This window comes from Phyllobates terribilis, unplaced genomic scaffold (assembly GCF_046119375.1).
Source record: "Phyllobates terribilis strain yellow unplaced genomic scaffold, ASM4611937v1 Scaffold_7__3_contigs__length_470593459, whole genome shotgun sequence".
In the NCBI taxonomy this organism is placed as follows: Eukaryota; Metazoa; Chordata; class Amphibia; order Anura; family Dendrobatidae; genus Phyllobates; species Phyllobates terribilis.
The window spans coordinates 44,879,485-44,903,738 of record NW_027362767.1 but is presented as its reverse complement, the minus strand read 5'-3'; the positions used below and the strand labels follow the sequence as shown (position 1 = coordinate 44,903,738).

At 47.0% G+C, this 24,254-nt stretch overlaps 1 protein-coding gene across 4 annotated transcripts in view; it reads right to left on the bottom strand.

Moving 5' to 3' along the window:
* Nucleotides 1-24,254, bottom strand: part of TXNDC16 (thioredoxin domain containing 16) — a 42,230-nt gene that overhangs the window by 16,689 nt on the left and 1,287 nt on the right. For 2 of the 4 annotated variants that reach the window (XM_073638467.1, XM_073638468.1), the window contains exons 2-13: nucleotides 12,012-12,184; nucleotides 11,725-11,807; nucleotides 11,360-11,421; nucleotides 9,439-9,513; nucleotides 6,765-6,886; nucleotides 6,278-6,368; nucleotides 5,706-5,862; nucleotides 5,338-5,504; nucleotides 5,072-5,132; nucleotides 4,563-4,662; nucleotides 3,930-4,112; nucleotides 3,433-3,492 (exon numbers count right to left, since the gene is read on the bottom strand). In XM_073638467.1, the coding sequence (XP_073494568.1) occupies nucleotides 3,433-3,492; nucleotides 3,930-4,112; nucleotides 4,563-4,662; nucleotides 5,072-5,132; nucleotides 5,338-5,504; nucleotides 5,706-5,862; nucleotides 6,278-6,368; nucleotides 6,765-6,886; nucleotides 9,439-9,513; nucleotides 11,360-11,421; nucleotides 11,725-11,807; nucleotides 12,012-12,168 (1,318 nt within the window). In that variant the 5' untranslated portion in view covers nucleotides 12,169-12,184. The remainder of the gene's footprint in view (nucleotides 1-3,432; nucleotides 3,493-3,929; nucleotides 4,113-4,562; nucleotides 4,663-5,071; nucleotides 5,133-5,337; nucleotides 5,505-5,705; nucleotides 5,863-6,277; nucleotides 6,369-6,764; nucleotides 6,887-9,438; nucleotides 9,514-11,359; nucleotides 11,422-11,724; nucleotides 11,808-12,011; nucleotides 12,185-24,254) is intronic. The other 2 variants (XM_073638469.1, XM_073638470.1) reach the window with 2 other exon arrangements.

The following is a 24,254-nucleotide window of genomic DNA, read 5'->3' as shown; positions in this document are numbered from 1 at the left end:
GAATTATATACTTAACAAAAAAGTGTGAAACAACTGAAAATATGTCTTATATTCTAGGTTCTTCAAAGTAGACACCTTTTGCTTTGATGACTGCTTTGCACACTCCTGGCATTCTCTTGATGAGCTTCAAGAGATGGACTGGCCCGCCCGTTCCCCAGACCTGAATCCGATTGAGCACATCTGGGACATCATGTCTCGCTCCATCCACCAATGTCACGTTGCACCAGACTGTCCAGGAGTTGGCGGATGCTTTAGTCCAGGTCTGGGAGGAGATCCCACAGGAGACCATCCGCAACCTCATCAGGAGCATGCCCAGGCGTTGTAGGGAGGTCATACAGGCACGTGGAGGCCACACACAATACTCAGCCTCATCAGGAGCATGCCCAGGCGTTGTAGGGAGGTCATACAGGCACGTGGAGGCCACACACAATACTCAGCCTCATCAGGAGCATGCCCAGGCGTTGTAGGGAGGTCATACAGGAACGTGGAGGCCACACACAATACTGAGCCTCATCAGGAGCATGCCCAGGCGTTGTAGGGAGGTCATACAGGCACGTGGAGGCCACACACAATACTCAGCCTCATCAGGAGCATGCCCAGGCGTTGTAGGGAGGTCATACAGACACTTGGAGGCAACACACAATACTCAGCCTCATCAGGAGCATGCCCAGGCGTTGTAGGGAGGTCATACAGGCACGTGGAGGCCACACACAATACTGAGCCTCATCAGGAGCATGCCCAGGCGTTGTAGGGAGGTCATACAGGCACGTGGAGGCCACACACAATACTCAGCCTCATCAGGAGCATGCCCAGGCGTTGTAGGGAGGTCATACAGGCATGTGGAGGCCACACACAATACTCAGCCTCATCAGGAGCATGCCCAGGCGTTGTAGGGAGGTCATACAGGCACGTAGAGGCCACACACAATACTGAGCCTCATCAGGAGCATGCCCAGGCGTTGTAGGGAGGTTATACAGGCACGTAGAGGCCACACACAATACTGAGCCTCATCAGGAGCATGCCCAGGCGTTGTAGGGAGGTCATACAGGCACGTGGAGGCCACACACAATACTCAGCCTCATCAGGAGCATGCCCAGGCGTTGTAGGGAGGTCATACAGGCACGTGGAGGCCACACACAATACTCAGCCTCATCAGGAGCATGCCCAGGCGTTGTAGGGAGGTCATACAGGCACGTAGAGGCCACACACAATACTGAGCCTCATCAGGAGCATGCCCAGGCGTTGTAGGGAGGTCATACAGGCACGTAGAGGCCACACACAATACTGAGCCTCATCAGGAGCATGCCCAGGCGTTGTAGGGAGGTCATACAGGCACGTGGAGGCCACACACAATACTGAGCCTCATCAGGAGCATGCCCAGGCGTTGTAGGGAGGTCATACAGGCACGTGGAGGACACACACAATACTGAGCCTCATCAGGAGCATGCCCAGGTGTTGTAGGGAGGTCATACAGGCACGTGGAGGCCACACACAATACTCAGCCTCATCAGGAGCATGCCCAGGCGTTGTAGGGAGGTCATACAGGCACATGGAGGCCACACACAATACTCAGCCTCATCAGGAGCATGCCCAGGCGTTGTAGGGAGGTCATACAGGCACGTGGAGGCCACACACAATACTCAGCCTCATCAGGAGCATGCCCAGGCGTTGTAGGGAGGTCATACAGGCACGTGGAGGCCACACACAATACTCAGCCTCATCAGGAGCATGCCCAGGCGTTGTAGGGAGGTCATACAGGCACGTGGAGGCCACACACAATACTCAGCCTCATCAGGAGCATGCCCAGGCGTTGTAGGGAGGTCATACAGGCACGTGGAGGCCACACACAATACTCAGCCTCATCAGGAGCATGCCCAGGCGTTGTAGGGAGGTTATACAGGCACGTAGAGGCCACACACAATACTGAGCCTCATCAGGAGCATGCCCAGGCGTTGTAGGGAGGTCATACAGGCACGTGGAGGCCACACACAATACTCAGCCTCATCAGGAGCATGCCCAGGCGTTGTAGGGAGGTCATACAGGCACGTGGAGGCCACACACAATACTCAGCCTCATCAGGAGCATGCCCAGGCGTTGTAGGGAGGTCATACAGGCACGTAGAGGCCACACACAATACTGAGCCTCATCAGGAGCATGCCCAGGCGTTGTAGGGAGGTTATACAGGCACGTAGAGGCCACACACAATACTGAGCCTCATCAGGAGCATGCCCAGGCGTTGTAGGGAGGTCATACAGGCACGTGGAGGCCACACACAATACTGAGCCTCATCAGGAGCATGCCCAGGCGTTGTAGGGAGGTCATACAGGCACGTGGAGGACACACACAATACTGAGCCTCATCAGGAGCATGCCCAGGCGTTGTAGGGAAGTCATACAGGCACGTGGAGGCCACACACAATACTCAGCCTCATCAGGAGCATGCCCAGGCGTTGTAGGGAGGTCATACAGGCACGTGGAGGCCACACACAATACTCAGCCTCATCAGGAGCATGCCCAGGCGTTGTAGGGAGGTCATACAGGCACGTGGAGGCCACACACAATACTCAACCTCATCAGGAGCATGCCCAGGCGTTGTAGGGAGGTCATACAGGCACGTGGAGGCCACACACACAATACTGAGACTCATCTGGAGCATGCCCAGGCGTTGTAGGGAGGTCATACAGGCACGTGGAGGCCACACACAATACTGAGCCTCATCAGGAGCATGCCCAGGCGTTGTAGGGAGGTCATACAGGCACGTAGAGGCCACACACAATACTGAGCCTCATCAGGAGCATGCCCAGGCGTTGTAGGGAGGTCATACAGGCACGTAGAGGCCACACACAATACTGAGCCTCATCAGGAGCATGCCCAGGCGTTGTAGGGAGGTCATACAGGCACGTGGAGGCCACACACAATACTCAGCCTCATCAGGAGCATGCCCAGGCGTTGTAGGGAGGTCATACAGACACTTGGAGGCCACACACAATACTCAGCCTCATCAGGAGCATGCCCAGGCGTTGTAGGGAGGTCATACAGGCACGTGGAGGCCACACACAATACTGAGCCTCATCAGGAGCATGCCCAGGTGTTGTAGGGAGGTCATACAGGTACGTGGAGGCCACACACAATACTGAGCCTCATTTTGACTTGTTTTAAGGACATTACATCAAAGTTGGATCAGCCTGTATATATATATATATATATATTTTTTTTTTTTTATTCCCCCACACACACACACACACTTTTGCAGCCTGCAGTGTAGAGAATGGCTGTCTTCATTTTCTTCTCATCCAATAATAACTAACTATATTACTCCAAAAAAATATTACATTAGGTGTAAAGTAAAATGTGACATCCAATCCTTAATGAAACGCTAAACTGAGCAATAATTGTCAAAAAATAAAACCCGGTAGAGAGAGAATTCACTTACCTTTATATTTCTTCGCCACATCTTGAAAAGACTTTAGAAAACTTAAGGACACGTGTTCCCCTGTAGGAGATGAACATAATGAATCAATAAACTGAAGTATTAAAGGGATATTCACAAGTTATCCTCTAATCATAGAATAGGGGATAACTTACTGATGTCTGGGGGTCCGAACATGGAGACCCCCAGCGATCCCAAGAACGAGAGTTCTGGAACCCTCGAGAACACGGCGGTGCGAAAATCCACCCGAAATGGGGCTGCAGAGTCTCAGGGTTCAACAGCTCTCGTTTTAGGGATCGCAAAGGAGCAGTGTAGGACCCTCATGTGCACTCAGCCTCATTAAATACCCTCACAGCTCCTCAAGTTTCTAGGAAATGATGTGCACGTGTTTAGTCTCCTCCATTGCGGACCCCCCTGGTGGATGTGACTTATGGTCAGGATTACAGGAAAGCTAAACATGATGACATGAATGTCTGCAGTCACATCACGTCGGCTTCTACCTCCAGGAAAGAACGCAGCTGGGAACTCACAGATCATGTAGAAGAGGACGGCCGCGGGGCGAGCGCCGGAGGAGGAGGAGACCGTCTTGAAAGTGTCATCTGTCAGTGACGGTACCAGCGACAGGGGGAGCCGGGGCCTTCTGCTCCTGAAGACGTCCCTCGCTACCTCGTCATCCTGGACCTCTGCAGAAAGGAGAGTAGGAAAGTATTCACAGCGCAAATATTTACATGGAGCCGACAAATGAGATGGGACTTGTTTCATCGAGAACATTCACAGGCGGACGGGGGAGATGTGACGGGGCAGAAACCAACTGGTAGAGATTGTATGCATGTAAGCTGTAAATTACCTGCGTAGTATCTAAGCAGCATGGTACATAAGCATTACAGCATCTAAGCCGCACAGGATCTATCCAGCCAGGTACCCAAGCAGCATGGTTACTAATACGCACGGAAACTGAGCCGGCACGCAGCCCCAGAGCCGGCACGCAGCCCCAGAGCCGGCACGCAGCCCCAGAGCCGGCACGCAGCCCCAGAGCCGGCACGCAGCCCCAGAGCCGGCACGCAGCCCCAGAGTGGCACTCTTGTGAAGTATGTATAACCATATGTACCATGACTTATTTTGGGCCCGATTACCTGGATCAGCGACTGTTTCTTCGGGCTGCTCCTCCTTAGGGACATGTATGAGGTTGAGGATCTGCTGAGTCGTCTCCAGCGTCAGGTACTTCACTGGGCTCTGTAGACAGGAAGGTTGTTAAAGGGGGACTCCCATCTTATCGCTGGGATATGCCATCACTTTACAATTGAGGGGGGAGCGATTCTGAGAAAGAAGGGGCTGCAGATCTGGTGCAGGAATGGGGCCCTTACTTTTTTCTCATCCGGCTGCAGCTCCCCTGCACAGTGCCCGGGGGCCCGATGTTTACAGAAAACCAGCAGATGCCGGCTCTGAGGCCACGTCACTCTGCGCAGTCAGAACCCCATATTTTATAACATGCCATTATTCTCTAACATGGAAATAGCCCTTTAAATAAAAGGGGATCACCAATACAGCAGACAGTCATGGTGGACTCTTAAAGGGAGTCTTCATATTAGGGTGTTGGGGGGGGGTTCTGTACTGTAGTGTGGGACTCCAGGGAAACACTTACTTCGTCCGGTCTCTTCATGGCCACATTGTAAGCGACAGGAATGTTTACCTGGGACTTCTCCCTGGAAATAACAGGAAAACTACAACTGAAGAAAGAGCTCACCGATAAGGCTAAAATTTAACGCTGGGCGAACACGAGATCCCCCGACTCAGCAATGCACAAAATCGGGAATATGTAATCATTTTGGCACCACTTCGGTAAAGCCATAGTCTCCAGAAATCCAAGACTGGGATTAAAGTTGGACCAATTAAGCCCCTATATTGTACCTCAATAACACGGCCACGCCGGCCTTCCCCAGCAGCTGCCACGCCGCGTCCTCTGCGGTCTCCATATCGGCTTCATAGGTCTCCTGTTGGCTCAGAATGAAGATCACAGGTAATCCGAGCTGGAGGTGAACACTGGAAAACTGATCCGGATCCCTGGAAAACTCAACCTGGAAAAATATAGATGGAAATGACATCAGTGCACAATTCACAAGGGGGATGCATTCTCCATGTAGAGCTAACTGGGCAAAACTTTTACCACCAATAGTAAGAAAAAGTTAAGTCCAGAAGAGAGACAGATGTGACGAAATTAAGAAAAAATAAATGAAAATAGAAATATAAAAATAAATGCTTGCAGCGCACACACGTACCACCAGAGGGAGCCCCATGAGTTTCAGAAAGCGATGGACGCTGATCGTAGTCAGCGGCTGATCCGACAGCGATCTCCGACAATCCTGACTGACGTCCGTCACTGATTTACAATGGATAAATGCCAGTCTGGCCGGGATTAGGCTGGGGTCTTCAGCGCTAGAAAGAAATAACTAATAAAATAAAAAATAAAATAAAAAACACTCATACATTAGAAACTATAATATAATACTCTAAACATTTCCTGGCTTATTTCATTCTATAGATCAATGGCCTGCAATGTGCGGCTCTGCGGCTGTAAGGAAACTAATAGTCCCAGCATGCCCTGACAGCAGAGTGACGGGGAAATAAGCAGAAAATGGTGCAACTGCGCCCTCTGCTGGCAGAACGAGGAAAGTGCAAGAAAAACAAACAAAGGACTTGTCTATTGCGTCAAAACAGCTGTAAAGATTCTCCTTCCTATATGACAATTTTATTTCCTCATTTCTTTTTTTTTTTTTTTGTTATTTTAACATCAAATAAATGTAAGAAATATTGTACCTTCATGGAGGAAAATTCATGATGACGTCTTTACCTAATATTCTTCAGCACATTCGTCTCTGTGGTCACAACAAACTGGTGCGTCGAGCCGTGGGCAAAAGCGGCTTCCATGACATAGCGGTGCTCTGAGGACGATGGAGGGGGAGGAAAAGCATTTAGATCAACCCCTTCATCACTGGAAAATTTTTCCTGTTTTTCTTGCGCGTCTCGTTTTTTTTTTCCCTCCCGTTTCAACACAGTCATTTATTTCAGGGTTTGAGGTTTTTTTTGTTTTTCTTTTCAAAATGACACCATTCATTTTATCACAAAAAAAGGCTAAGAAAAATTCTTACAGAAAAAAAAAAAAAAAAAAGCGCAATTCCAGCTCAGCTCTAAACATGTCAGGAAGGGGTTAATACCACTTTGTATGTGATTTTGCATGTGTACACAATCAGGGAGGAATGGCTGATAACAGGGAACAATAACGGCAGACAATCACTGTATCAGCCCCTATAAAGCAGCCCCCGTTCCCTCTACCGTACCTGGCGTCCCGATCGCCTGCACATAAGCGAAGACGATGTTCTTCTTCCCTTTGGAGGCGTCTTCTAGTTTCCGGAGCTCCGGGGTGGAGGTGATGTATCGGACCTCGCTGTACAGTAGGACGCTGAAATATACGGATGGACGTGCGGCGATGAGCAGGAGGACGCGTTATCCCCTTACTGACCAGAGTCTCAGCCAGAAATTATTCTATATCTCTCACCGTGAATTTGCTAAACGTGCGTCGGGTGTTTGGTGGCCAAGTTATTTACTGATTTTACTATATATGGTGATTGCTGTAATTTTTTAACTTGTAGGAGATAGATATATATACAGTACAGACCAAAAGTTTGGACACACCTTCTCATTTTAAGATTTTTCTGTATTTTCAGGACTTTGAAAATTGTACATTCACACTGAAGGCATCAAAACTATGAATTAACACATGTGGAATTATATACTTAACAAAAAAGTGTGAAACAACTGAAAATATGTCTTATATTCTAGGTTCTTCAAAGTAGCCACCTTTTGCTTTGATGACTGCTTTGCACACTCTTGGCATTCTCTTGATGAGCTTCAAGAGGTAGTCACCGGAAATGGTCTTCACTTCACAGGTGTGCCCTGTCAGGTTTAATAAGTGGGATTTCTTGCCTTATAAATGGGGTTGGGACCATCAGTTGTGTTGTGCAGAAGTCAGGTGGATACACAGCTGATAGTCCTACTGAATAGACTGTTAGAATTTGTATTATGGCAAGAAAAAAGCTGCTAAGTAAAGAAAAACGAGTGGCCATCATTACTGAAGGTCAGTCAGTCAGAAAAATTGGGCAAACTTTGAAAGTGTCCCCAAGTGCAGTTGCAAAAACCATCAAGCGCTACAAAGAAACTGGCTCACATGAGGACCGCCCCAGGAAAGGAAGACCAAGAGTCACCTCTGCTTCTGAGGATAAGTTTATCCGAGTCACCAGCCTCAGAAATCGCAGGTTAACAGCAGCTCAGATTAGAGACCAGGTCAATGCCACACAGAGTTCTAGCAGCAGACACATCTCTACTACAACTGTTAAGAGGAGACTTTGTGCAGCAGGCCTTCATGGTAAAATAGCTGCTAGGAAACCACTGCTAAGGACAGGCAACAAGCAGAAGAGACTTGTTTGGGCTAAAGAACACAAGGAATGGACATTAGACCAGTGGAAATCTGTGCTTTGGTCTGATGAGTCCAAATTTGAGATCTTTGGTTCCAACCACCGTGTCTTTGTGCGACGCAGAAAAGGTGAACGGATGGACTCTACATGCCTGGTTCCCACCGTGAAGCATGGAGGAGGAGGTGTGATGGTGTGGGGGTGCTTTGCTGGTGACACTGTTGGGGATTTATTCAAAATTGAAGGCATACTGAACCAGCATGGCTACCACAGCATCTTGCAGCGGCATGCTATTCCATCCGGTTTGCGTTTAGTTGGACCATCATTTATTTTTCAACAGGACAATGACCCCAAACACACCTCCAGGCTGTGTAAGGGCTATTTGACCAAGAAGGAGAGTGATGGGGTGCTACGCCAGATGACCTGGCCTCCACAGTCACCAGACCTGAACCCAATCGAGATGGTTTGGGGTGAGCTGGACCGCCGAGTGAAGGCAAAAGGGCCAACAAGTGCTAAGCATCTCTGGGAACTCCTTCAAGATTGTTGGAAGACCATTTCCGGTGACTACCTCTTGAAGCTCATCAAGAGAATGCCAAGAGTGTGCAAAGCCGTCATCAAAGCAAAAGGTGGCTACTTTGAAGAACCTAGAATATAAGACATATTTTCAGTTGTTTCACACTTTTTTGTTAAGTATATAATTCCACATGTGTTAATTCATAGTTTTGATGTCTTCAGTGTGAATGTACAATTTTCATAGTCATGAAAATACAGAAAAATCTTTAGATGAGAAGGTGTGTCCAAACTCTTGGTCTGCACTGTGTATATATATATATATAAATATATATATATATATACACACACATATATTATATTATATATATATATATATATATATATATATATATATATATATATATATATATATATATATATATATATATATATATATATATATATATATATATATATAGTGTATATGGTCATATATACTTACTGACTGGTTATTGAAAACTAAAGATCTACACATTGCATTATGCTTATGATTGTTCACTGTGCATATACATGTTGCCCTATGGGAGGGATTTTTTTCTGGGGTTCCTACTGTTACTTACCCACCAATGTGTCTTTGTGTCTGTATTTTGGATTTTATCAATATTTTAGATTCTGTACCCAGACATAAAATTAAATTTTTATTAGTTATGATTTCGGTCCTGTTGTTTTTCTTTTGGGTTATGGATCAGACAGCGGCAGCAGCATTGGACTTGGCCAAGAGAGGAGGCTGCAGGGAATCTACAAAATATATCGGAATTGGTGCACAAACAAGACGGTCCCCCAGAGGAGGAGGCGCTCTATATGGGGGCGCAACTATAAGCCCTACTAGGGCACAGGGCAGATTAATCCCTTTAATTATTTTGGTCCTGGCCATGGACACAGCAATCAGGAACATTATCGGTTGTCACAACTTTCCCAGCTGCAGATAGAACAAAATATGAGACAGACGAGGCGCCGGCTGTGATCTGCCGACACCGACAGACGGACTCACAATAAGACGTTGGCCACGATGGCGTTGACATCGAACAGCGTATCTGTCGGGAAGGACCGCAGTAACTTAGATCCCCTGGAGAAGAAGGAGAAAACGGCACGGCGATGAGAGAAGAATCTGCGTCTTATAGTCAGCGAGAACTCACAGTAATGGAGGGAAGATGGAGAAAAGCACAAAATCTCCAGTGCAGGAGAGAGGGAAGGAAGAAGAAAGGAAAGAGAGGAGAAGGAAAAGAAAGGAGAGGACAGGAGAAAAAGAAAAGGAGAAAAGAGAAAGGACGAGAGAAGAGAAGAAGAGGAAATGAAAAAAGGAGAGGCGAAGAGAGGAAAGGAAAAAAAGGAGAGGATAGCAAAAAAAGGAGAGAAGAGGAGAGGAAAAAAAGAGAGAAGAATGGGGAAAAAAATGAGGAAAGGAGAAAAAAGGGAGAGTAGATGAAAGGAAATGAGAGAAAGGGAAAGGAAGAAAGTAAAGGAGAAGAGAGACAAGGAGAAAGAAAGAAAGAAAGAAAGAAAGAAAGAAAGAAAGAAAGAAAGAGTAAGTAGAAAAAAAGGCAAGAAAACAGGAAATTAAATAAAAAATGATGAAAAAGAAGATGCAGGAAATGGGAAAAAGGAAGAAAGAAGGAGGAAGAAATTAAATAAGGGAGGAATAGAGGAAGAAAGAATGAGGAAGCAAGGGAGAAAGAAAGGGATAGAAAAAGGAAGGATAGGTGATGGGAAAGAATGTATAGTAAAGAAAAGGGCAGGAAGAAAAGGGGAAAGCGAGGGAAGAAGGAGCGAGATGTAGTGAAAAAATGGAAAAAGAGAAAGAGCAAGGGAGGAAAGAATGTATGACGGAAGGAAGAAAGGGAGTGAGGAACGAGAGGGGGTAAAGAAAGAAAAAGCAACAAAAGGATGGAGAAAGAAAGAGAAAAAAGGAAAAAAAAGATAAGTAGGACCACCAGCCAGATCCTCTGATCGCCTCCTTTGTGCTTTGCTGCCGATCTTCACTGTCCCCGCACCATCATATGGGGAGCGTTGCACAGAATTATCACGTCATGTGTCGTGCCCAATGTGACCGGCAGGAGAGGGCCGTGGAGCGGTCAGTACAGGAGACTGCTTTTAGGCTATGTGCCCACGCTGCGGAAATGAAGTAGAAATTTTCTGCTTCATTTCTGCATGTCCTCTCCCGGATAATCGCATGTGGAATTCCGCACGCGTTTATCGTGCGTTTATCGTGCGACTTCCACATGCGGAATTGCCTTGTGGTTTTTATTGCACTGCAAAGGCAATTCCGCTTGCGGAAAGCAAAATTAATGAACATGCTGCGGATTTTTCCCCGCAGCAAAAACGCTGCGGAAAAATACGCAGCATGGGCATTGAACCTGCGGAATCCCCTTGGGGACCATGGGGGGCGGATAACATAGCGTTTAACAAGCGTATACGCTGCAGAAATTCCGCAGCATATCCGCTTGAAATTCGCTACATGGGCACACAGCCTTATAGGACGTTTCTGGGCCTCAGCACTCCATGTGACTACAGATTGCTGAATCCTGACATTGGGCCGTGTGCACACAGTCAGGACTGCGCTCTGTCTCCTGGTCACGTGCGATTCATATATTTGTGGTCAAGTAGTGAGAAGCAATTTTTCCTGCTTCTCTCAATGTCCTGATGCTTGTCAGTATGTGACCAGAAGTATATAAATGTGAGTGCTAGAAGAGGAGACAGAGCGCCGTCCTGACTGTGTGCACACACAGTGCTGAGGCCCGGAAAACCCCTTGAAATATTGTACAGTGAGAAGTTCTACAACTTTATATAAAACTTTTGCCTAAATTCCTGCTTGCTGTTAATGAATGGGAACATCAGAAATGTCTCAGGACTGAGGGTTTGCTGCAATGTGTGACCCTGACCTCATATAACGACAACCCCAGTTCTGTTCTTACCTGAATAAATAGGCATTTTCCTCTGCACAGAACCGCAGAGCCGATTCCTCGCCACAGATGACCTAGGACACAACACACCAATGTTGGAGTCACTCAGGGATCATCTTGTTGCACCCAACACCCATCCCAATGTCTCAGTCTTAGATTTTATAGTTATTGTCCCTTTAAATTGCTATCTATTGTACTCTGTTATCAGCCACTTTAGACAGACTAAAGAGTAAAATCATTAGGAAACCCAAATTAAAATTCCTTCCCCCGATGATTACTAACAGATCTTCCATCTGCAGCATAGTCAGGGGATGCTGGGAGTTGTAGTTTTTCACAGGATAGTGATGGCATTATCTGATGTAATAGAGACTTCTTACCTTGGCTATAGAGATCCCGTAATCCTGTAAAACGGGGGACGACTTCTGTAACTCCTCCAGGAATAAGACATTACCGGAAAGACCTGCAGAAAAAGGATCATAAGAACACGAATATAAAGCCCCAGGGCGACGCGGCCGACTGAGGGACGGAAGTTCATTATCCAAGATGAGAGAATGAAAACCCTGTATGGACAGAAGACTTCTCACAGCTGGAAGTTTGCTACAATTGCACCCAGTCTAAACAATCTGTGAGCTAAGGATCCCAATACTACAGATCATTTAGTCACCCGCGCTGCTGAAGTACAGGAGAGACGTCGTCCCTGGCTGCAGAGCGTCAGAATAGTCATCTGTGGTCAGTACCGGCAGGACGTGCGCAGCTCCGGACACCAAACATCTGTTCATATACAGGAGCAGCAAAAGAAACCCATGGGGCACAGTCATCATCTAATATGGAGGAAAGCTGAGAGAGAAGAGATAAGACATCAGATACCAGAGCTGCACTCACTATTCTGCTGGTGCAGTCACTGTGTACATACATTACATTACTGATCCTGTACTGACCCTGAGTTACCTCCTGTATTATACTCCAGAGCTGCACTCACTATTCTGCTGGTGCAGTCACTGTGTACATACATTACATTACTGATCCTGAGTTACATCCTGTATTATACTCCAGAGCTGCACTCACTATTCTGCTGGTGCAGTCACTGTGTACATACATTACATTACTGATCCTGTACTGATCCTAAGTTACATCCTGTATTATACTCCAGAGCTGCACTCACTATTCTGCTGGTGCAGTCACTGTGTACATACATTACATTACTGATCCTGAGTGACATCCTGTATTATACTCCAGAGCTGAACTCATTATTCTGCTGGTGCAGTCACTGTGTACATACATTACATTACTGATCCTGTACTGATCCTGAGTTACACCCTGTATTATTCTCCAGAGCTGCACTCACTATTCTGCTGGTGCAGTCACTGTTTACATACATTACATTACTGATCCTGAGTTACGTCCTGTATTATACCCCAGAGCTGCACTCACTATTCTGCTGGTGCAGTCACTGTGTACATACATTACATTACTGATCCTGAGTTACTTCATGTATTATACCCCAGAGCTGCACTCACTATTCTGCTGGTGCAGTCATTGTGTACATACATTACATTACTGATCCTGTACTGATCCTGAGTTACATCCTGTATTATACTCCAGAGCTGCACTCACTATTCTGCTGGTGCAGTCACTGTGTACATACATTACTGATCCGGAGTTACATCCTGTATTATACGCCAGAGCTGCACTCACTATTCTGCTGGTGCAATCACTGTGTACATACATTACATTACTGATCCTGTACGGATCCTGAGTTACATCCTGTATTATACTCCAGAGCTGCACTCACTATGCTGCTGGTGCACTCACTGTGTACATACATTACATTACTGATCCTGTACTGATCCTGAGTTACATCCTGTATTATACTCCAGAGCTGCACTCACTATTCTGCTGGTGCAGTCACTGTGTACATACATTACATTACTGATCCTGTACTGATCCTGAGTTACACCCTGTATTATTCTCCAGAGCTGCACTCACTATTCTGCTGGTGCAGTCACTGTATACATACATTACATTACTGATCCTGTAAGGATCCTGAGTTACATCCTGTATTATACTCCAGAGCTGCACTCACTATGCTGCTGGTGCACTCACTGTGTACATACATTACATTACTGATCCTGTACTGATCCTGAGTTACATCCTGTATTATACTCCAGAGCTGCACTCACTATTCTGCTGGTGCAGTCACTGTGTACATACATTACATTACTGATCCTGTACTGATCCTGAGTTACACCCTGTATTATTCTCCAGAGCTGCACTCACTATTCTGCTGGTGCAGTCACTGTTTACATACATTACATTACTGATCCTGAGTTATGTCCTGTATTATACCCCAGAGCTGCACTCACTATTCTGCTGGTGCAGTCACTGTGTACATACATTACATTACTGATCCTGTACTGATCCTGAGTTACTTCATGTATTATACTCCAGAGCTGCACTCACTATTCTGCTGGTGCAGTCACTGTGTACATACATTACATTACTGATCCTGTACTGATCCTGAGTTACACCCTGTATTATTCTCCAGAGCTGCACTCACTATTCTGCTGGTGCAGTCACTGTTTACATACATTACATTACTGATCCTGAGTTACGTCCTGTATTATACCCCAGAGCTGCACTCACTATTCTGCTGGTGCAGTCACTGTGTACATACATTACATTACTGATCCTCAGTTACTTCATGTATTATACCCCAGAGCTGCACTCACTATTCTGCTGGTGCAGTCATTGTGTACATACATTACATTACTGATCCTGTACTGATCCTGAGTTACATCCTGTATTATACTCCAGAGCTGCACTCACTATTCGGCTGGTACAGTCACTGTGTATATACATTACATTACTGATCCTGAGTTACATCCTGTATTATACTCCAGAGCTGCACTCACTATTCTGCTGGTGCAGTCACTGTGTACATACATTACTGATCCGGAGTTACATCCTGTATTATACGCCAGAGCTGCACTCACTATTCTGCTGGTGCAATCAATGTGTACATACATTACATTACTGATCCTGTACGGATCCTGAGTTACATCCTGTATTATACTCCAGAGCTGCACTCACTATGCTGCTGGTGCACTCACTGTGTACATACATTACATTACTGATCCTGCACTGATCCTGAGTTACATCCTGTATTATACTCCAGAGCTGCACTCACTATTCTGCTGCTGCAGTCACTGTGTACATACATTACATTACTGATCCTGAGTTACATCCTGTATTATACTCCAGAGCTGCACTCACTATTCTGCTGGTGCAGTCACTGTGTACATACATTACATTACTGATCCTGTACTGATCCTGAGTTACTTCATGTATTATACTCCAGAGCTGCACTCACTATTCTGCTGGTGCAGTCACTGTGTACATACATTACATTACTGATCCTGTACTGATCCTGAGTTACACCCTGTATTATTCTCCAGAGCTGCACTCACTATTCTGCTGGTGCAGTCACTGTTTACATACATTACATTACTGATCCTGAGTTACGTCCTGTATTATACCCCAGAGCTGCACTCACTATTCTGCTGGTGCAGTCACTGTGTACATACATTACATTACTGATCCTCAGTTACTTCATGTATTATACCCCAGAGCTGCACTCACTATTCTGCTGGTGCAGTCATTGTGTACATACATTACATTACTGATCCTGTACTGATCCTGAGTTACATCCTGTATTATACTCCAGAGCTGCACTCACTATTCGGCTGGTACAGTCACTGTGTATATACATTACATTACTGATCCTGAGTTACATCCTGTATTATACTCCAGAGCTGCACTCACTATTCTGCTGGTGCAGTCACTGTGTACATACATTACTGATCCGGAGTTACATCCTGTATTATACGCCAGAGCTGCACTCACTATTCTGCTGGTGCAATCAATGTGTACATACATTACATTACTGATCCTGTACGGATCCTGAGTTACATCCTGTATTATACTCCAGAGCTGCACTCACTATGCTGCTGGTGCAGTCACTGTGTACATACATTACATTACTGATCCTGCACTGATCCTGAGTTACATCCTGTATTATACTCCAGAGCTGCACTCACTATGCTGCTGGTGCACTCACTGTGTACATACATTACATTACTGATCCTGCACTGATCCTGAGTTACATCCTGTATTATACTCCAGAGCTGCACTCACTATTCTGCTGCTGCAGTCACTGTGTACATACATTACATTACTGATCCTGAGTTACATCCTGTATTATACTCCAGAGCTGCACTCACTATTCTGCTGGTGCAGTCACTGTGTACATACATTACATTACTGATCCTGTACTGATCCTGAGTTACATCCTGTATTATACTCCAGAGCTGCACTCACTATTCTGCTGGTGCAGTCACTGTGTACATACATTACATTACTGATCCTGCACTGATCCTGAGTTACATCCTGTATTATACTCCAGAGCTGCACTCACTATTCTGCTGCTGCAGTCACTGTGTACATACATTACATTACTGATCCTGAGTTACATCCTGTATTATACTCCAGAGCTGCACTCACTATTCTGCTGGTGCAGTCACTGTGTACATACATTACATTACTGATCCTGTACTGATCCTGAGTTACATCCTGTATTATACTCCAGAGCTGCACTCACTATTCTGCTGGTGCAGTCACCATTAAGAACCTCGGCCTATACTATGGCCATCCCCTCTCCACTGTCTCCTTTACTCTCTCTATATCTCCACACTGCCCCCACCATGTTGACCTGTCTCCATCCTGTGCCCCCATTTCACGCTGCCCCCTCGCCATATCCATTTTTTGCCCCCTTTTCACACTGAGGATGCCCTCATACTGCCCCCTATGTTGTCCTCTCCAAACTGTATACCCCCCACACACACTGTCCCCCTACACAGTATGGTGCTCACCACCACAGCCCAAACTGTGATATTCACAATATCCCCATAAAATATACTAAGATGTCCACCACAGCTCCCTATGCAGTATAAGGTCTACTACCACAGCCCCCAATATACAGTATGATGTCTCCACAGCCTTCAGTATAATGTCCCCCACAATCCCCTATACAGTATGATGCCCTTCACATATCATATATACAGTGGTTTGCAAAAGTATTCACCCCCTTGGTATTTTTTCATGTTTTGCTACCTCACAATCTGGAACTTCACTGTTTTTTGAGGGTTTGCATCAGTTCATGTTTAGAACATGCCGACAACTGTGAACATTTGTTTTTTTTTTTAATTGTGAAGCAAACAAAAGAGTACCAAATAACTGAAAACTTCAGTGTGCATAACTGTTCACCCCCCTAAAGTCAGTACTTTGTAGAGCCTCCTTTTGCGGCTATTACAGCTGAAAGTCGCTTTGGAGAAGCTTCTCTGAGTTTTCCACATCTTGCCACTGGGATTTTTGTCCATTCCTCAAGGCAAAACTGCTCCAGCTCCTTCAAGTTAGATGGTTTTTCCTCTGGTGAACAGCAATCTTCAAGTCTGACCACAGATTCTCCATTGGATTAAAGTCTGGGCTGTGACTTAGCCACTCCAGAACATTTACACGTTTCCCCTTAATCCACTCGAGTGTTGCTTTAGCAGTATGCTTTGGGTCATTGTCTTGTTGGAAGGTGAACCTCCGTCCCAGTCTCAAATCACTCTCAGACTGAAACAGGTTTTTGCTTAAGAATATCCCTGTATTTCACATCATCCATCTTCCCCTCTGCTAGGACCATTTTCCCTGTACCTGCTGCCGAAAAACATCCCCCAACATGATGCTGCCACCACCATGTTTCACTGTTGGGATGGTGTTCTTGGGGTGATGAGCTGGGTAGGTTTGGTGTCAGACATAGTGTTTATTTTGGTGGCCAAAAAGTTCAGTTTTGGTCTCCTCTCACCACAGCACCTTACTACATACATTTGGGGAGTCTCCTACATGTTTTTTGGCAAACTCAAAATGAGCCTCACAATTTTTGTGTTTAAGTAAAGGTTTTTTTCTGCACACTCTTCCATAAAGGCAACATGTATGGAGTGTACGGCTTATTGTTGTCGTATGGACAGATACTCCAGTCTCTGCTTTGCAACTCTGCAGCTCCTTCAGGGTCACCTTTGGTCTCTGTGCTGCCTCTCTGATTAATGCCCTCCTTGCCCGGGCTAAGAGTTTTGGTGAGCGGCTCTCTTAGCAGGTTTGTTGTGGTGCCATGTTCTTTCAATTTGATGATAATGGATTTCATGGGGCTCTGGGGATCATCAGGGATTGGGATATTTTTTTAGAACCCAACCCTGACTTGTGCTTCTCAACAACTTTGTCCCTGTCTCGTTTGGAGACCTCCTTGGTCTTTCGTGGTCTCGTTTGGAGACCTCCTTGGTCTTTTGTGGTCTCGTTTGGAGACCTCCTTGGTCTTTCGTGGTCTCGTTTGGAGACCTCCTTGGTCTTTCGTGGTCTCGTTTGGAGGCCTCCTTGGTCTTTCGTGGTCTCGTTTGGAGGCCTCCTTGGTCTTTCGTGGTCTCGTTTGGAGACCTCCTTGGTCTTTCGTGGTCTCGTTTGGAGACCTCCTTGGTCTTTCGTGGTCTCGTTTGGAGACCTCCTTGGTCTTTCGTGATCTCGTTTGGAGACCTCCTTGGTCCTGTTTGGAGACCTCCTTGGTCTTCATGGTGTTTGATTAGTGGTGCCCCTTGTTAATGGTGTTGCAGCCCCTGTGGCCTTTCAGTAAAGGTAAAGGGACGTACTAAACTGCATATTGGGATGATGGGATGATGGGCTGCAATGTCGACCACTAGATGGCAGCACATTTTTCAAATGCAGACCAGGAAATGACTTCTGGCCTTGATACTGGATTAGAAGAAGCTGCAGTTTTTAACTCTTGACCTGTAATATAGAAAGAAATCAGAGGGAATTCAATGGAAATACTTAAATGAATCAGAACATCCACAGGGCTGGATTAAAGTTTAATAATAGAACCAGGGAAAAAAGATTGTAACTATTTGGGATTATGTGTAGAATATCGGGGTTACACAAGCCTGGGTGATATATCTCATCAATATGTTCCTGGGCATGTGTATTTGTGATATTTCACCCATAATCCCCATTATCCTGCTTTTGGCATTTTTTGCCGTAAAAAAAAAAACTAATAGTGTCTCCCTGATTTTTCAGACACAAATATATCTGTTGAAAATAGTCTTGTGTAGGCCAGAGAGACAGAAGTGTGGTTTTGCAGTTCCACGGTTCAAACTTCTGTATTATCCACTTTTGGGCCATTTGTATCTAAAAAAAAACAGTTTGAGTGTGTCGCTCACTGTTCAGCCGCAAATATATATATTTTAAATAGTCTGGTATACACCAGTAAATTATAACTGTGGTTTTTCTATTTCACGGTAAAAAATCTCTATTATCCTGCTTTTGGCATTTTTTGCCGTAAAAAAAAAACTAATAGTTTCTCCCTGATTTTTCAGATTGTTTAAAAGAGTCGGGTGTAGGCCATAGAAATAGAACTGTGGTTTTCCTCTTCCACGGTTCTAATCTCCTTTCTATTACCCTTTTGCCATTGATAGTGCGAGTGTAAGCTATTTTACTTCATTTACAATGGGCAAGGCGCGTGGCAAGGGACGTGGAACTGGACGTTCTGGTGATGGTGCGTGTAGAGGACGGGGCCGTGGCCAAGGTGAAAATGTGCCACAACCAACAGCCACATCTTCTCGCTCCCACTTCTTGACCGAATTACTAAGGAAGCACAGAACACCAGTATTGCGAACTGATCAGTGTGAACAGGTTATTAATTGGATAGCAGATAATACTTCCAGTCACCTGGGCACCACCGCCTCTGGTCTGTCTTCCACATGGTCAAGTGTTAGTAGCCATGAGTCTCGACCGCATACTCCTCCTCACCCTGATGCTCCTTCCTCCCACCATGCCGAGTGTCGTCAGACAGCAACTGATCCCACAGTTGGACTCTCTGAAGAGCTGTTCACTGGTCCATTTCCATATTTGGGCCCCTCGCCTGCTCCGCTTGAAGTGGTGGAAGAGGAGATCCCATGTAGCGATGCCCAAATATTTGAACAGCCACGGCCACAGGAAGTCGACGCTGGCAATTTGTCACAAGAGGTGGACGATGACGAGACACAATTGCCAGGAAGTGAGGAGGAGGACCGTGGTGCGGAAGAGGAGGAGGATGATCTAGTAACTGACCCTACGTGGCAGGAGGACACGCAGAGCGAGGCCAGCAGCACACAGGGGGAGGGAGGAAGAGTACCCCAACAGGCAGGAAGAAGCAGTGTGGTGGCCGCAGACAGAAGGCAGGCAACCATTCCCCGTAACACCAACACGAGGGACGTTGCCAGTACAACCTGTAGGTCTTCCAGAGTCTGGAATTTTTTTAAAGACTCTGCTGATAACCCCAAAAAGGCCATTTGTACCACCTGCCATGCCAGCATCAGCAGCGGTGACAAAACTACCAGCCTGACCACCACCAGCATGATCAGGCACATGGCAGCAAAGCACCCGACTTTGTGGGGCGAACCCCAGGGTCCACGACCAGTGTCAGCGGGTGTCACTACTGCTTCTTCCGCTGTTGTGCGTGTAATAGAACCCCCTGTTGCGTGTGCAAGGCAATCCCCTGTCCATACTGCATGCAAAGATGCCCCCTCCTCTCAGTCTTCACTTGTTATGGCAGTTTCTCAAGAAACAGCATCAACGTCCACGTTCCATCGCAGCGTTCAATTGTCCATATACCAGATCTTTGAACGAAAGCGCAAATTCGCAGCCAACGCCCCACAGGCCACAGTCCTTAATTCGCACATTTCACGACTGCTTGCGTTGGAAATGATGCCTTTTAGGCTGGTGGAGACGGAATCCTTCCTCAACCTTATGGCGGTGGCCGTCCCTCGGTGCTCGGTCCCCAGCCGACACTATTTTGCCCGGTGTGCCATCCCCGCACGACACAAGCACGTGTCCCAAAACATCTGCCGTGCCCTCAACAACGCAGTTACTGGGAGAGTCCACCTGACAACGGACACGTGGACAAGTGCTTGTGGCCAGGGACGGTACATAACCCTAACGGCACACTGGGTAAACATAGTGGAAGCCGGGACACAGTCGGACCTTGGGATGGAACACATCCTCCCCACACCGAGGATTGCGGGCCCTATGTCAGTCAGAGTTGCCCCCACAGTATACAGCTCCTGCGCATCATCCTCCTCCTCCTTCTCCTCATGTTCAGCCTCCATCTCAGATATCACCACATCAGTTACAAGCTGGAAGCATTGCAGTACTGCCTCCGCCAAGCGGCAACAGGCTGTACTGAAACTCATAAGCTTAGGTGATAAACCTCACACTGCTTGTGAGTTGTGGACAGCTGTGAAAGAGCAGGCAGATCTGTGGCTGAGACCGCTGAACCTACATCCAGGCATGGTCGCGTGTGACAATGGCCGTAACCTGGTGGCGGCTCTGAGGCGAGATCACACACTTACCATACCTGGCTCATGTGCTTAACCTTGTGGTTCAGCAGTTTCTTAAATCGTACCCCGAGTTGCCAGATCTGCTCGTCAAAGTACGCCGCCTGTCAGCTCATTTTCGCAAGTCGGCTACAGCTTCCGCCGCCGTTGCTGTGTTGCAGCAGCGTTTGCAGCTTCCGGCACACCGACTGTTGTGTGATGTCCCCACACGTTGGAACTCTACCCTCCACATGTTGCTAAGGATTTGTGAGCAGAAGAGAGCAGTTGTGGACTACCAGCTCCAACAAGACCGTCGATATTCAGGTCAGACTCCACACATAAGACCTCAGGAGTGGACCTGGATGTCTGACATACGTGCCATCTTGACAAACTTTGAGGAGTCCACCAAGATGGTGAGTGGCGATGACGCCATCATTAGATTCAGCATTCCACTTGTCTGTCTTTTGCAACGCTCTCTGCAGAGAATTAAAGAGGAGGCATTGAAGCCAGAGTATGATGAGATGGATCAAGAAGCCGTAGCGGGTGATTACACACAGCCCAGCCTCATCTCATCCCAACGTGCATTGGGGGACAATGAGGGAGAGGAGGAGGAGGAGGAAGAACAGAAGCTTGTACCATGCACTGTAGACGGTAGTACCTGTACAAATGTCATACCGTCGGTTCAGCGTGGGGGGCCTGAGGACAGGGGGGAGGAGGAGGAGGAGAGCATGGTCAGTCGTCATCTTGGTGAGGACACGGAAGTCTTGTCCGTTACCAGTCTGGCACGCATGACTGAGTTACGCTGCCTTAACCGTGACCCTCGCGTTGTCAAAATGTTGGGTGATAGTCATTACTGGTTGGTGACACTTTTAGACCCCCGCTACAAGGAGAACTTTCACTCTCTTATTCCTGAGGTGGAGAGGTCTACGAAAATGGGGCAGTACCAGAAGGCCCTTGCTGCAGAAATGTTAAAAAAAATTCCCATCTGAACACGCTAGCGGCAGAGGTCACAGTTCGTTGCCCAACCAAGGCGTACATGCGAGAGAGACGCAACTCCAATCCAGCAGAGGCAGGGGAACACTGTCAACGTTCTGGGACAGTTTTCTCAGACCCTCCCTTCGGACAGACCCCGAGGCGCGGGGTACTCTCACAAGGAGTGGAAAGTTTCAAAAGATGGTGAGGGAGTACCTTGCCGACCGTACCAGAGTCCTCCGTGATTCCTCTGTGCCTTTTAATTATTGGGTATCCAAGCTGGACACTAGGAATGAACTCGCTCTGTACGGCTTGGAGGTACTGGCCTGCCCTGCCACTAGCGTGTTATCGGAGCGTGTTTTTAGTGCCGCTGGGGGAATTATAACTGATAAGCGCACTCGCCTTTCAACTGACAATGCTGACAAGCTGACCCTTATCAAAATGAACAAGGGCTGGATTGGGCCAGACTTCTCATCACCACCAAATGACAGTAGAGTAACAAAGTCAAATCCACTGTGTTATTTCGGGAGGAGTATTCCCATGCACCGCTTCACACCCACACATGGGTATACGCTTCCTCATTTCGGCTGTATTTTGCTCTTCTCCTTAACCTCAGCCACCACCACCACTATACCACCAGGGTGACCGTGGTCCGTGTTGCCATTATTGAAAGTTCCTCCGTCCTTATTTTTGTCAGCTTTTGCTTGGAAGGCATAAGCAAAGACTATGGGAGACCCACTCCCCAATAATGGGAATAATGTTTGTAATATGCGGTACTGCATGGCTCTTGTAAGGGGCATTGCAAGTTCCTCCGTCCTAATTTTTGGCAGATTTTGCTTGGAAGGCATAAGCAAAGACTATGGGAGACCCACTCCCCAATAATGGGAATAATGTTTTTAAGATGCTGTACTGTATGGCTCTTGTAAGGGGCATTAAAACCGTCTTGTTAAGCTACTGCGACCTCCACCACTTTTCCGAGGGGCATTAAAACCGTCTTGTTAAGCTACTGTGACCTCCACGTCTCTTTCGAGGGGCATTAAAACCGTCTTGTTAAGCTACTGGGACCTCCACGTCTCTTCCGAGGTGCATTCAAACTGTCTTGTTAAGCTACTGTGACCTCCACCACTTTTCCAAGGGGCATTAAAACCGTCTTGTTAAGCTACTGCGACCTCCACCACTTTTCCAAGGGGCATTAAAACCGTCTTGTTAAGCTACTGTGACCTCCACGTCTCTTCCAAGGGGCATTAAAACCGTCTTGTTAAGCTACTGTGACCTCCACGTCTCTTCCGAGGGGCATTAAAACCGTCTTGTTAAGCTACTGTGACCTCCACGTCTCTTCAAAGGGGCATTAAAAGAGTCTTCTTACGCCACTCTGAACTCCACAGCTCTTCCAAGGGGCATTGAAATATTGTTTTTAATTACCTCTAACCTCCATGACTCTTCCAACGGGCATTGCATTTCCTCCTAATTTTAGTCAGCTTTTACTTTTCAATGCAAAGGTGAAAACTAAGGGAGACTCACTCCCCAATAATGGGTAGAAGGTTTTTAGTATGCTGTAATCCACGTCTGTCTCAAGGGGCATTGCAGTTCCTCATAATTTTTGGAAAGCCTTCCATTCACTGCTTAGGCCAACAGTGCACAGGAGACCCAGTTGCTATAAATGGAAAAAATGGTTTAGTTAAGGCCCTCTGACCCCCATGTCATTTCCAAGGGGCATTGGAGTGCCTCAATTTTTGGTAGGCATTGCACTCACTGTATGCCCTATAACTGTGTAGCCGAACCGCTCCTTTTGTTACAGAAACATATCCTACAAGACATATGTGGTTGACCGGCCTGATATTGATGTGAATGGTACCTGTTCCTCCTGCTCTTTCTCCTTTACCACCACCTCATCCATCATTTATCACCTGAAGCTTTGTTTTAACGGGAGTCATAGAACTGGGATAGTAGCAGGAAAACATCCAGCAATCCTCGGAGGAGGTAGGATATGCGCCAAAACGCTGACCACCTCAGGCCTAGCCGCTACTACATACATGCGCTTGCATTACAACAAAACAAAGCAGATGCTAACTTCTATCATCATCATCATCATCATCATCATGCTCCTCACCTTGGCACTCTCAACTCCCCTGATGGAGAAGCCAGGGCCCACCGGAGGAGTCTGGTTCTCTGGTGGGCTCGTCCAATGCTGCCCTAAAGCAGGCCAGGCTAAGAAAAGTGTGTGGGAAGGTGACAGGAGAAATAGGGTCGGCTGGGGACCGTTTATGGACACGCGGCCGCCCCCTGGCGGCTGGGGACCGAGCGTGGACACCCGACCGCCCCCTGGCGGCTGGGGACTGAGTATGGATACCTCGCTGCCAAAGCAGCCATGAGGTAGTGGCCAGCTTCGGCCTCCTCCAAACTAAAAGGCCCTATTTCAAGTGCAAGCTAGCAGTATAGTATTGCAGCCTGCGGGTGGGTGGCAGGCTGCATATTTGCGCTTGCATTGCAAGGAATGG